The sequence below is a fragment of the Myripristis murdjan genome, chromosome 2, assembly GCF_902150065.1.
Source record: "Myripristis murdjan chromosome 2, fMyrMur1.1, whole genome shotgun sequence".
NCBI lineage: Eukaryota > Metazoa > Chordata > Actinopteri > Holocentriformes > Holocentridae > Myripristis > Myripristis murdjan.
Genome location: NC_043981.1, coordinates 6,723,526 through 6,736,988, shown reverse-complemented (window position 1 = coordinate 6,736,988; position 13,463 = coordinate 6,723,526). Strand labels below are relative to the sequence as shown.

Below are 13,463 nucleotides of genomic sequence, written 5' to 3'. Positions count from 1 at the left end.
TAAATCAGCCCTCTTCCTGTTTAGAGAATCAGCTCCTCTTGCTCTTTGTCTCTCTTTGTGTCCCTCTATTTCAGTTTCCATCCCTGTCTCTCTCTTTCTCTCTCTCCCTCCAACTGCCTGTTGCGGCGCCAGATGCCAATAGTTCTTTGACACCATTTTAATGTTAACAGGATACTCTGGGTTCTGCCTCCCTGTCGACCCAAAGAGTAGACGCGCAAATCTGCCTTTCTTCATGGCCAGCTTAAGCCTTAAATCATCCGCTGGCTCAGTCCCAGAACGGGCCGGTCCAAGAATTTGACAAATCTAGAAAATGGCTCACCGGTGCTCTCGATCTAGTTGGCATGGCAAGGACAAATTTACCAACCACTTGTTGGTGATAAATTATAATTTTTTTGTCTTGTCCCTGCAGCTGCCTCACAGGAGTCATTGAAATGGCCCTGTTTCCTTGGAAACAACAAAACATCCCTAGCAACCTCTGTTTTTTTGGGGTTTTTTTTTCTCTCTAGCCACATTCATTAATTTGTACATCAGATATGTGATGTTACAGGCACTACACATCAGTAGATATTTGTTTTGGTTTTGTTTTGTTTCCATGGCAAACGTGTACTGTGCCACTTCTGTTTCTACATTGTGTATGAGGCATCCAACAACATTTACTAAACATTTGATACATACAGGACGCAAGATAGATAATCAAGACAGAAAATAATAATATGATAGATCTTTCTTGATTTTTTTTTTTTTTTCTCAAAACTCTGCCTGGTAATTTTATGTATTTGTTTATATATGACACTGATCAACATTTTAAAACGAAAATGTGGCAGAGTTAGCTATGGTTGACTAATTATTTTAATTTTGAGACTTCTTTATTTATAAACTTAATTCATATTGTACTTTTCAAAACAGAAGATACAATGTGCATAAAAAATGGCAAAAGTCACAATTATGATGATAATGTGACAGAGTGACAATGTGACAGAAATAAGAAAGTTCAGGAAGTAACGCACAGGTGCAGTTATGAAAAGGCTTTGACCTCACAGGAGCTCAGCAGCAGTGCCACACAAACTTTCATGCAACAGTCAGAAGAAGAAAATGCACATTGACAGCAAGGCACACGCATGCACCCAGGGCATGTATACATATGCACACACACACACACACACACACACACACACAATTTTAATATATTAAATCATCATGGGCTTTATTCCTGTGGACAGCCCATCATACTAGCAGCTTAAAAGAGACAGAAGGCCACACTGAGGCTTGGATTAATGTTGCTGGCAGACTACAGGTGACAGAGCTAAGCTGCTCTGTGCATGCACAGCTCCTGCATGGCTATGTAAGTGGTTGGGTTGAACACAGGGCCAAGATGAGAGCCATCACACAGAAAGCTGCTCATTTTGATTCTGAACTAGCTTGCTGGGATTCAGAGGTTGGAGCTAAAAGCTGTGGGTGAATTAAATGGGTTTATGCTTGTCTCTGACCCAGTGTCACATTCCCTTTTCCCATAGAGAGACATGTAGGGTTCATTTTATGTGTGTGAAAATTCAGTGTTGCAGTTTCTGTAACATTATTTCCCCTGCTTTCTTTCTTCGTTCTCCAGGTCTGACCAGGAGCTTCTCCTCAACAGGTGTCTGTCAGTGAAGGAAACTCTTCAAGTCAGGTAACATGAAAGCTGGGACATGGGCAACTGACTCATAAAGGGCAAATCTACCCTTAAACACATTAATATGATTTAGAACATTTAAAAACAGGATTTGATTACTTGTATTGCATTCCTGGCGCTGCTTTATGAGACCATGATCACATAAGACGCACTTTTTCCTGCTGAAATGCGTGGTGCACACAGAGCTAGAGCGAGATTGTGATATCATTGCCATTGCTATGTACATGCTAGCTAAAGGCATTAGTGTGGAAATAAAAACTGAGAGGAAACTGATGATTGCTCTGATTGTGCTTGATGAATAAGTTTAATAGCCTTTTCTATACTGAGGCTGTAGTTAAACTTGAGACAGATGAAGGGCACGAACACAGACCAAAATGAATAAGGTGCCGCCTCCAAAATAATCGTAAACAAGCAAAGGACAAAACAGGTCGTTCTCTCCACCTCCGATGTGCGATCAAAGTTTATATATTTATTCAGGAGATGTGCGGCTACTGTGACAAAACCACTGAAAACAGTTGAAAAAAGGGGACAGCCACATTCAAAGTGCGTCCTGTATGTTCACGGCTACATCTCAGGTGTAATTCTGTTTTTAAAACGCGATGCACATGGAGAGAATCTGCAGCTGCAGTTACAATGGCGTTTCATAGGAGAGATGTTTGCAGTGTTTGTTTAACATTGCTGCAAAGACGCCTTTGCTCTTTTTATTTTTAGGGGTCGACATTGCACCCTGACAGCTAATTGCTCAGTTAAATATTGGTGAAAAATGTTTGTCTTCTAAAATGCCATTGCAGCTGTGCTGAGTGTCCCGGTGACGTAGTTGGGTTTACTTTTGGCTAGTTAGCCACAGAATAACAAATATACAGCATCAAACAACAAAACGGCACCACAAACGCAGTGTACATCAACAGTCCCTGTTTTCAAACAATGTTGATGTGTTCTAGGCTGGGTTTTCCCTATAATAAAAATTTTCTAAATTAAGACATCGTCCTGCAAGAGGCCTCCCTAGTTCCAGCACACCCCTCTATTTTGAGTTGAGTTTTATAGAGACATTTCAGTCACACAGCTAAACAAAGAAATGAGAAGTAAAACTAAATAAAAACAGAGCAAAAGCACGGAGGCTTGGCCTACTTCCAGATGGTAGGCTATACTATGCAGTATTTATACTCGTATGCCCCCATGACATTTCACACTCACTTTTCCCATGAGTCATGGGGCCCCAGGAGTCAGATCTAAGTGGCTGCACTCAGCCAGATGATTAGCTACCAGGCAGTTCATGGATATAATGGGGGGGGGGGGGGGGGGGGGGGGGGGATTATGCTCGCCAGCATGTGAAGGGGGAAAAAAGGGTGATTGTGGGGGGTTGATGTCATATAAGACATTTTTGGTAGTGATTGAGTGTTAAAAAACAGTCACTAATTTGGAAGATTTGGATATTCTAGTCCAAAGCCTATCTGTTTTTTTTTTTTTTTTTTTTTTTTTAACCTAAATCTGTTTGAATGTCATAGATGTGTGTATCATCTTGTGATGTTTGTTAGGACAAAATGTAGCTTATCTGGCTAAATGCAGATTTTGTTGTAGAATGATATTGTTTCAGATGGCATTTTGGAGAAGTCAGCTATTTGGTTGTGTCTTTCTTTCTTTCTTTAGCTCATGTTAACAATGTGTTTGCTCCCTGCCAGGGAGTTGTGGGTTTAGCTTTGTGTGTGTGTGTGTGTGTGTGTGTGTGTGTGTTTGTGGCTGTGTATGTGGGCATTTTTGGGTGAGTTTGTGAGTCTACGTGAGTTTGTGGGTTTGTGAGCAAGTGTTTATGGCGATTTGAGTAGTGTGTCTACAGTAGGCGTGGGTGTGTGTGATTTAGGCGTGGGTGTGCACTTGGAGACAGTAAACAGTCAGCAGCCGTTATAATCTCCTCAGCCCTGAAGGACGCATGAAAATCCAAGATGGCTGGGGAGGGAGGGACTGATTGGTAGACAGACGGATGACTTGGACTGACGGGGAGTTTTGTTTGGAAACACAACAGCCAGTTCCAGAGAAAGAGCTTAGGAAGAAATGTCACAGCACTTGCCTTTTGTTTTTGGTCACAGACCGTTAGCAGAAACAGTTGGTTAAACTTCACTCCAGTGAGTTGATGTGTGTATTAATTCTGCCTAATATCTAATGAATGCACAAGGGTCTCATAACAAAGTTTGAGCAAAAACTGTGTACTTCATTGTCTTGGCTTTATTGTTTTGGTGTTAATTTTGTTGCTAAGTGCTCATTTCTGTGGTGTTTTTGCACTGTTTTTCCCAGAAATCAACTGTCTCTTTTCTCTGATTTTCTGTCAACAGTTTGAGTTTCTGTAGGTGGCGCTCTTTGCTTTGTATGTACAGCCATGACTATCAATGCTCATGCTAACTACCCAGTTCTTCAAACCACAGTTGGTGCTACATGAAGTGTGAAACGCATCACTTCCTGTTTGAGGGTTTTTTTTCCCAGGAACACCGTCAGTCTTTACTGGGAAAGCCCACACACTGGGCTTTCTTAGAAAAAGCTTTCATGAACTGACTATAGGTTGAACCACCACTGTTTGTATTAATCAGTGAAATAGAGCGGCAAATCAGAAATTTATTTATGTGAAAATGTCACTCATCTCCTTAATATGTCTTATTTCAATAAGGCCATTGGAAAGTTAATAACAAATGACTCATGTAGGTAGTGAAAACTTGCATGAGCCAACTTAGAAACTCGGAAACAAAAACATTTCTAGATAAATATTCAACTGAGTCCTGCGGTTTCTAGCCACTTTAGCAGTATTTAAATACACAATAGACATGGGATATAATATAGTAATGGGATATAATATCATATAATGAGCAGCGTCTCTTGAAAAGACTAGAACATCAAATGTGTCTCTAAGACACAAATACATATACACAGTACTTACTCAGGCACATTTCACCACCATCACCATCACGATAATGGTCTGAAATTACATCAAAAGGCCAACCAGCAACCAGCTATTAGTTTATTGATTAATTTAAATGGCATGACTCCCATTTGTGTATACGTAGTCAGGAAGGATGCCCTGAGCCATGCCTGGAGGATTTGGTGACCCATTTCAGGAGCTGTAACATGGTCAAAGTCTGCTCTCTGCAGCCACCATCCATTCTCGTCCACCAGCCCCTCCCGTTTCAGTCTTATATCACCATGGGAACGGTGACATCACTGCGGATGGGGCTGATGTATGCCAGGAAACATCTACTTCTCTGATGAGATTGGAGGCAGAAACTAAAGAGAAAGAAAACCAGGCATGCAGTGAGAGGAAGGAACAAATCTTGAGTCAAGATGCAAAATTGATGCAGCAGTCAGAGTAGTTTTAAGTCCAATTGACATGCAAATGTGTGATTGAAGGGAAAGTTGGGTTTGCAGGCAGGGTCTGCAGTACAAACAAGCATTTACCATACCGCAAGCATAGTTGATAAAAACAAACCAATTGCTTGAAATAGCACACTGAATTTCAGTTGGGAAGAAAAAGTGCTAAAGAAAGAAACTACTATCATTTTCTCTGACAACTTGTTTGATATGACACAGCACAGCGTCATGGAGTGGCATGGTGGCCTTGTGGGTAGACAGACTGTCTCATCACTGGAAGGTCACAGGTCCAATCCCTGCAGCAGCCAATGTGTTCATCAACAGCTGCTTAGCTGTCCTTAAGCAAAACAACTCACTCATTATAAATCACTGTGGGAAAAGCAGCAAAAATACTGGTTGTGGCCTAAATTGTGAGTTTCATAATCTTATGAATGAATGAGAGGCTGTGTTACCCCCCCGCCTCCTGCTGCCATGGTTGTGTCCAGCTCCAAGTCTTCTGGTCAGTGGCTTTGTGGGCAGATCTGTGGAGGTGAATGATTGTAGTCAGGGAAGGGGTGGGGAGGATGACCCAGTGTGGAGAATGTCACCCAAATGCCTGGGAGCACTTGCTTGCCTGGAACGTAGATACTGATAGGATAAATTCTGTTTTTTTAAACCATATTTGTGATTTCTGAGGGAGAAAAAAAAGCTTTCCAATGCCTTTGTGATATAATTGGCTAACCAAACTCAAATCAGTGTCTTTATAGAAAGGCTTAGAGTGATTATAAGAAAAGACACAATTAGGGCTGGGTGATATTGTGAGAATCAGATGTCACAATATTTCAGACTCAGTACCTCCGTATTGATAATATGACAACATATTTGTTTTAGTATTTGTGATTTCATACAATGCATTTTTGAAAATTAGCAACCACTAATGTATAATATTTGTTTATGATATATAATCTACACCTAGACAGGATTTACAGTGGTATGAAAGAATTCATTTTAGGGTCATATTAGCTCATGTTGCTAGCAGACAATATTTTAGAGTATTCTGATAATGTAGCCTTAATTTTAAAGGTACAACAATAACAATGTTTCCTCATTTTAATCCCCAAATAATGTGCTTGTCATTGCTCACTGTGCCAATTTTGGCCAGCAGATGGATCAATATTGCTTTGGACTCAATGAAAAGTAACTAACTAATATCAATTAATAATATCATTTGAAGGATTTTGAAGGATTTCCACATGAAGGCAGGTTTGTCCTGTTGTAAAGCACTGTGTGGCACCATTCACCTTTTTAAGCCCTGACAGTGAGATGATTCTAACCACGCAATCTCAGTGCGCCTGTACTGCTGTTTTTACGGTATTTTAATTTGCGATGTAAGGAATTAGTGGGCCTCATACATCTTGTATGAGTGTGTGTGCGTTGGTGCGCGTGCCATGGCTGTCATGCTGCTGTTCACAATGTCCACGGTTCATTCACACTTCACTGGCACTGCTCATTATGCCCCCCTCCCTTATCTTGCTGAGTCAACGAAACATAATCCCCTCTTCTGCTATAGAGAAGGAAGCCGCTGGGTTGTGGGTTGATTACAGGTCACAGTAACCTTGAGTGTCCCACTGTCATCCTCAAGGGTTGCAGGAATAACGTCAGGGCACTATGGCTCTTACCCTTGCAATTTGGTCACTTGTAGTGTTTGAAATCTTTGAAATCTATGAATTAAAGTTTAGGGAGCAACCAAAGATTTTGTATCCCTCAAAAGCAGATTGAGTCAGTGTATTCTCTACGAGGCTGATATATTGACAGACAGTGGGAGGTGGTGGAAAGTCTGCATTTTGGCATATGTCGTTTGAACTTTTTTTTTTTCTCTCTTGCACTGCAGTACAATACATGCAAGCATCTGTTGAATGTGTAGTAGCCCAGTCTTTCTCAGCCATTGAGCTGTGAACCACTGCTGGTCCATGCAAGTGACCTCTCACTGCAGACTGGCCTTGATCTGCCTTGACTGGACCTTGACTGTTTGTAATTATTGTAATTACAAACAGGTGGGCTATAAACAAGTGTTCTTTTTCAAAATGGAGAAGAAATTGATTTTTCTACTTCATGGCTTTACCGAACTCTATGGTCTTAGCTGGCAAATATAGGACAGAAAACAAACGATTATGACTTGGCACATAAATGCCCACCGCTGTTTTCATATTCCAGTCACACACAACACAGATTCTATACTACATTGATCTATTTTTGTATCTGTCTGACTGACACTTTATTCTGCTGTTGCCTTCATTGTAAGCTACTCTGGATAAGAGTGACTATTAAAATCCCAAAAACATCAACTTAAAGTGAGGGACCTAACCAAATAGATAGCCAACCAGACAGTTTTGTGTCAAAGGCATATCAGTGATGGATGCTCAGACTGGTCCAAACAGACCAGAGGAGGAAGAGGAAGTCCAAGCTCAGTCAGCTTTTATTCTAATGAATTACCATTCAAAAAAGAAACAATGCTTTGGACATTTGGCCTCATGGCATATGTGTACTGTTTGAATGCACAAGTGGTGTGGTCAGAGATGAAATGATGCTATAATAGTCCCTTCAGTGATTACATAACAAGAATGAACTGAGTAACAAGTATAGAAATAACACTCCTAAAATAAGTGGCCAAACCTTTCCGAACAATGGAACTGCTGCTGTCCCTCAATTCATGGGCCACTTCTATAGAGCTGAATCAGTATGTCGCTGGGGATGATGGGAAGGTTCTCAAACACACATGAACACACATACACACACATGCACACACTTGGGCACTCACACAGAGGATTAAGGGCAGGTTGGCCTACTGAGACTGGCTGCCAGAGATTCCATCCTCCCTCCTAAATGGATGGTGACATTCCGATGTTAGTGGCGCTCCATGGAGGCGTGATGATTGACCCAGATTGGGGAGTTGGAGAGGAGGAAAGAGAGGTCGGATTAGGGTGGGGATGGGGTGGATGGGGACGTTGGTGGAGGGAGAGGGAGGAGGGATACGGGGACTAGAAGGTGGAGTGAAGGAGGGGGAGAGCATGAAAGTTGGAGACGGCGTTGCTGAAAGACAGAAGGAAGAGGGAGAGGAAGCGAGCATGACACACATTGACCTACAGTGTGCAGCACTAAGAGAAGCCTCAAGCCTGTGCCACACCCTCTCTCTCTCACTCGTTCTCTCCCTCTCTCTCTCTCTCTCTCTGCATCTCTCTGCATCTCTGTGTGACGTGACGCCCATACTTTCAAATTAAGATGTCAGCTTTAAACATAAATAGGATTTGACAGCTCTTTTTGACTCCCAGTGCTGTTGGTTTAACCCTTGCATGATCAGAAAACTGCAGTGGACTTCCAAGAGTCAGGATTGCAACACCATGCTCTGGTCAAATACACATCTCTCACCTCAAATACTGAAGTTAGACCATAGTTGAGCAAAAATGATTATTGTTTTGTAGCTCCAATCCACCATGAGTAATGTGAAACATAATTTCTAATGCTGGCTCATTACTACAATTGATTGTTTATTTAATTTGGCTTCTGAACTCCTGAGCAGGCTGTTACAAGCTAGCGGAGTCAGCAGCTACTCGTCACAAAAACAGTATTCCACTATAATAATTAGTCAGACTCTGCCCAAGAACACACTGATTCTGCAGTGTCTATTTGTAAATTGTGTTCGTGTTAGAATGTTGTGTTCAAATTAGAGCGGACTGTCAAGTTGTGTTTCTGTGTCTGTTTGCAGCCCTGGGCTCATCTCAGGCAAATCAAAAAAAGGACTTGCTGAAGAGCAACACACACAAAAAAGCTTTTTTTCCCATCAGTGCAGAATATGTGTAATTAAAAACTCTTGCTTTTTGGGTGTTTTGTGTCTGGAAAGATGCCCATGATGCTGTTTATCCCTTTCTGTCCAACACAACTGGCTGGTAAATAGCTAAAAGGGAGCGACGAGAGAGGGGGATGTCAGATCACGTTAGCTGCACAAGGATGACAAGGTGTGCCTGGAGAGTAAGGTCTGGAAAGTCGACACACCCAGACATCAGGAGAAAAATAATACATTTTAGCATGGGCTCAGCCTCTCATGTTAAGGAATGATAGAGTTACAAATGCAATATAGCTATTTTTGCTTTTTAAAAAAACAAAATAATAGAAAAGGATAATAAAAAACAGGAAAATAATAGATTACCTGAAGGCAAGCATTCTTATAAACCCAGAACTTACATTACAAGGTAACTTTTTTAAAAGGACAATAACTTGTTTTGGTTTTGTGCTACAATGCGGAGCTCATTTTTCCCCCAAATCATGGAAATCTCACCACAAAGCAACAAATTTCAATATAAAAGATAAAAGTGCAACTCTAAACCTCTATCAGCACAGATTGATGTCAGATTGATTCACAAGAGCCATCCAGGTATAGTAAGATAAACTCACTATTTATGCTGCCTGTCTCTCCTTAAGCCAGTTTGTTTGCAAGTTCACTATTTCTTAGTATTTTACAGTCTGCTGGCAGGGGAGACAGCCTGCTGTAATATGCCAAGGTCAACATGACAGTCATCACAATAGTCCAGCATAAATGCTAAATAGGTTTACCCTTGGGAATGTAAATAAGTGACCCACTTGTGCATGTTTTTAATTAAGTGAGGACAGAAACTTTGTAATGAAATAATGTTAACCAAATCCCTTACAGCAACAGTCTGCAAATGACAAGTATGGCATAATGTTGCCAAAATAGGGGGAAAAGGAGGTCAGCACGACTTTGAAACCCCATCAGCACATCGCGATTTCCGCAATTGGCCTGTCAGCGCACCAGTATTCTTCCTTAGCAACAGCTGGGACTAAACTTGCCTCAGAGCCTTGGGCTGAGATTTTCAGTCACAGACAGTTTGGCCCAGTATCTTTGAGTGTCAGTAGGTCTCTCTCGTCATCTTTCTCTTGTTCGTCTTCTATTTTTTTTCTTCCTCTCTGCTCCTCCGCGCTTCTCCTCTGATCCTTGCATCTTCCCACTGCGGCAGACATTAGCCTGGATCACTTTGAGCTTGCTGACACCCAGCCCTGCAGGGAGGAAGAGGAAAGAGACAGAAAGAGAGAGAGAGACAAGGAACAAGAGAATGAGAGAGTGAGATGGGAAGGAGATATGTACTGTAGGCAGGAAGAACAAATAGGAGGAAGAGATTAAAAACATGGAAGGAGGCAGAGGGGAAGAGGCTGATGAAACTGAGCGGGAAAGTAGAACTCAACTGAAATGGGTTTTCAAAGGCCTGTCCGATATTTTAAGGTTGGATCTGCCGATGGCCAATAGTTTGTCAACTATTTGATATCATCAACAAACCAATTGATAGGTCTGCCCTCGAAGGAAAGATGATAGAGTGAGAGAGAGAGATGAATAAGGTAGGAGGTAGGCTAAGAGAGAGAAGGAAAAACTGAGGAAGAGGAAGGATGAGAAAATTTTAGAAACTAGTAAGCCACAGTGAAGGGAGATAGTGAGAGAGAGGACAAGGAGATTAAAAAAAAAAAAAAAAAAAAAAACCCTGATTGAGCCACACAAAAAAGTAAGGGTAATAGACTTACACTGCATTGGTGTGAGAAAGGGGATGGCATTAGATAAGCTCAGTAGAAGAAAAAGAGAAAAGTGAAATGTGATAGAGCAAGCAGAGACAAAAGAAACTATCACTGGTTCATGATTTGTCATGATGAAATTAACTGCAGCTGCTTCACTGATAATGATGCTATTTAGCTAGGCTGCCAGGCAAGGGAGGGCCCCCCACTAATCTTGTTTAAAAAGCAACATTATGTGTTTCCTCTAAAGGGAAAAAGCCCCCCTTTTGTGAGGATTCATGCTTGATTGGAATGTAGATACTTCAAAGCACATACTTGATATGGAAAAACGTTTTGTTATTGTAATGGATGGAAAAGAGTCCTCTTGATGTGCCAGTGTGGGCAATCAGAGCTTAAGGGAGCTGCAGTGTCTGTCGTGTGCCATGAATGTGTGTATGTGCATGCACAGATTCTTTTTTTTTTTTTTTTTTTTTGTCTGCGAATGGGGCAGGCCTGTCAAACCCATCTGTCGGACCCCCAAAAGACCTGTTCTGGTTGCCATAGTAACAACCTCCTTATCGGTGGTGAGGGGATAGGGTGTGTTCACAAACGTGTGCTGACTCCTCTTATTTTACCGTTTAATAGATGTCTGCCGCAGTGCACCTGGAAATCTTGGTCTTTCTGACTTTTCCGTGTGAAATGATATACCATTTCAGATGCTGGTAGCATTTATTGGGCAGATGCTCAACGTGTGCCATGTGGTGGATACTCTTATCCAAAGTGCCTTACAGTGCCAGGAGCGTGTGGCATTGGTAGTGGTACTGCCATCCTGTACCAGCTGAGGCTACAGTGGCACATTTTCAGAGTCAGAGAATGCGTGGTTAGTCACAGCCAGTGTCAAAGTGAAAAAAAAAAAATCACAATATCATTCAAGAGGGACTGATAGATATTCTGAGTCTCCCCCTGCCATCTCAGCACGTGGATGCTGAGACAAAGACCGTTTGGCTGAGCCGGTAGAGGAATGGCATGGTGCCGTACTCCCTCTGGTGGCTGTTTTGTGAACTTCACAATGCAGTGGGCAGCATGAGCTCAGACGAGGCCCCTCAGAGAAACGTCTGGCGTTTTCTGACACCTCCCCTCATTGCTTTTGTTCTCCTCCTTCATTCTTTCATCACATCTCATCATCATTTGTCTCTCTCTGCTCGTTCACTACCTTCCCTCCCTTGTCCACAATCCCAATTCCATCCTACTCGTGCATGCACACACCATTTACCCTACTCTTTCTCCCTTTTCCTAAAACCACACCCCGCCTGCCCCCACAGGTGACCTTTCCCCGCCCCGGTGTCCCAGCAGGCAGGCATGGCAGACGGTCAGCAGCCAGAGGGCCACTGGGCCGCCAATGGCCAAGAGAATGGCGAGAATGGCTACTCCTCGTACAGGTCAGCTTACAGGGAGAATGGATACCACGGTGAGGCGGCTGTGCACCCTGGGGCGGCAGGTAGGATCAAGGGTATTTGTGTTTGATTAGAGGTGTGTGCATGCATGGCTGCGCAGCTCTGGGTCAATGATTACGGCTGCTTTGGCTTACCTACACTCACTGCCAGATGGACAGGTTTGCAGTTATGGGATAATGCAATTGGTTCCACAATGCCAGGCAAGGGCAGTGAGTCCCCCAGAGGCACCAGAACTCATTCCACCCATGTCATCATGGAACCAACACCAAACATGATTCTTCTATTCAGAAGGACACTGGCATGATCTCTCAAGATACTCAGTTGACACCACTTCAGTAATTAAGAGAATATAAGATGTATGGAGGGCTTCTGGGCCTCTGTGGAGGTGGACCAGACTGATTAGAAGAAAACTTAATGACTCTTCCTTAAATTTTGACAGTGTGACTTATTACTACTACTTAGGAAATGAGTGAACATGGGCAACTTTGCATGCACACAGCTCTGCCAATGTATGCCAGTCAGTGTTTTGCCTGTGCTGTGTTTGTGCATGTGCATCTTGTTCATTCACCTGTGTGTGCATATGCGTGGAGGTGTAAATGTGCGATGCCCGTCTTTCTTCATGTAGTGTTTTGCATGACAATAATACGTTCCTGAAAGTGTCCTTGCTTTTGAATCTGATGATTCATGCACTGCTGTATGACATGTATGAGTATCAAGGAATGTGGTTTTGTATGACTTCTTTGAGGCCCTCTGGGGGAAGTTGGTGCTTTATCTGCATGACTAGTAATTTGCATTTGTAAATCAGCAAAAAAAAAGCCCTTCTAGCTATTAATATAATCCCAGAGGATCAACGGATTAAATTTTTAAATGTGCTGCTACAAAACCTTGATGCAGTGCATTCACAACTCAACACACACAAAATCACACATGCAGCCGGCGCAGTTCGAAAGTCAAAGGAAGCCACCTATGGAGATAAGGTCAGGAGGAGTTCTGTTAGTTTTTCATTTCCTTCCTCCCATCCACGTCTTGTCTTCCCGGTCTGTCTGTCTCTCTCTCTCCCTCCACAGTGGATGACTCAGCCAATCTGCCTCCCTCCCCTCCCCCCTCTCCATCCGCTGAGCAGATCGGGCCTGTGGCACAAGGTACACCACACATGCACTCACACACACTCAAACCATCTGGGATGAGAGTGTGAACAGTGGTGAGAGTGGGAAACTGAAGAGACAAAAACTTTCAGCTGTACAAATCATTGTCAACCAATAGGAAATTGAAACTTGAAAGAAGACACTGAATGCATCAACTCTTTGGGAGTTGGGACATCTTTCTTGAAGCGTGCCAGCCACTTGCATGATGAGAAAAGCTCCTCCTCCTTCTTCTTGGTCCTCCTTGCTTTGTCTCAATGTTGTTGCCCCTTGCATGTCGGATGGTTGTCATACCACCCTATAAGGTATCTGCAG

The 13,463-nt window shown here is 42.6% G+C and overlaps 1 protein-coding gene across 1 annotated transcript in view; it reads left to right on the top strand.

The window, feature by feature from the left end:
• LOC115375102 (microtubule-associated protein 2-like) overlaps positions 1 to 13,463 on the top strand; it is a 71,633-nt gene that overhangs the window by 35,714 nt on the left and 22,456 nt on the right. Inside the window, exons 3-5 of the mRNA XM_030074510.1 lie at positions 1,607 to 1,666; positions 11,875 to 12,050; positions 13,074 to 13,148. Coding sequence (XP_029930370.1) covers positions 11,912 to 12,050; positions 13,074 to 13,148 — 214 coding nt within the window. The 5' untranslated portion in view covers positions 1,607 to 1,666; positions 11,875 to 11,911. The remainder of the gene's footprint in view (positions 1 to 1,606; positions 1,667 to 11,874; positions 12,051 to 13,073; positions 13,149 to 13,463) is intronic.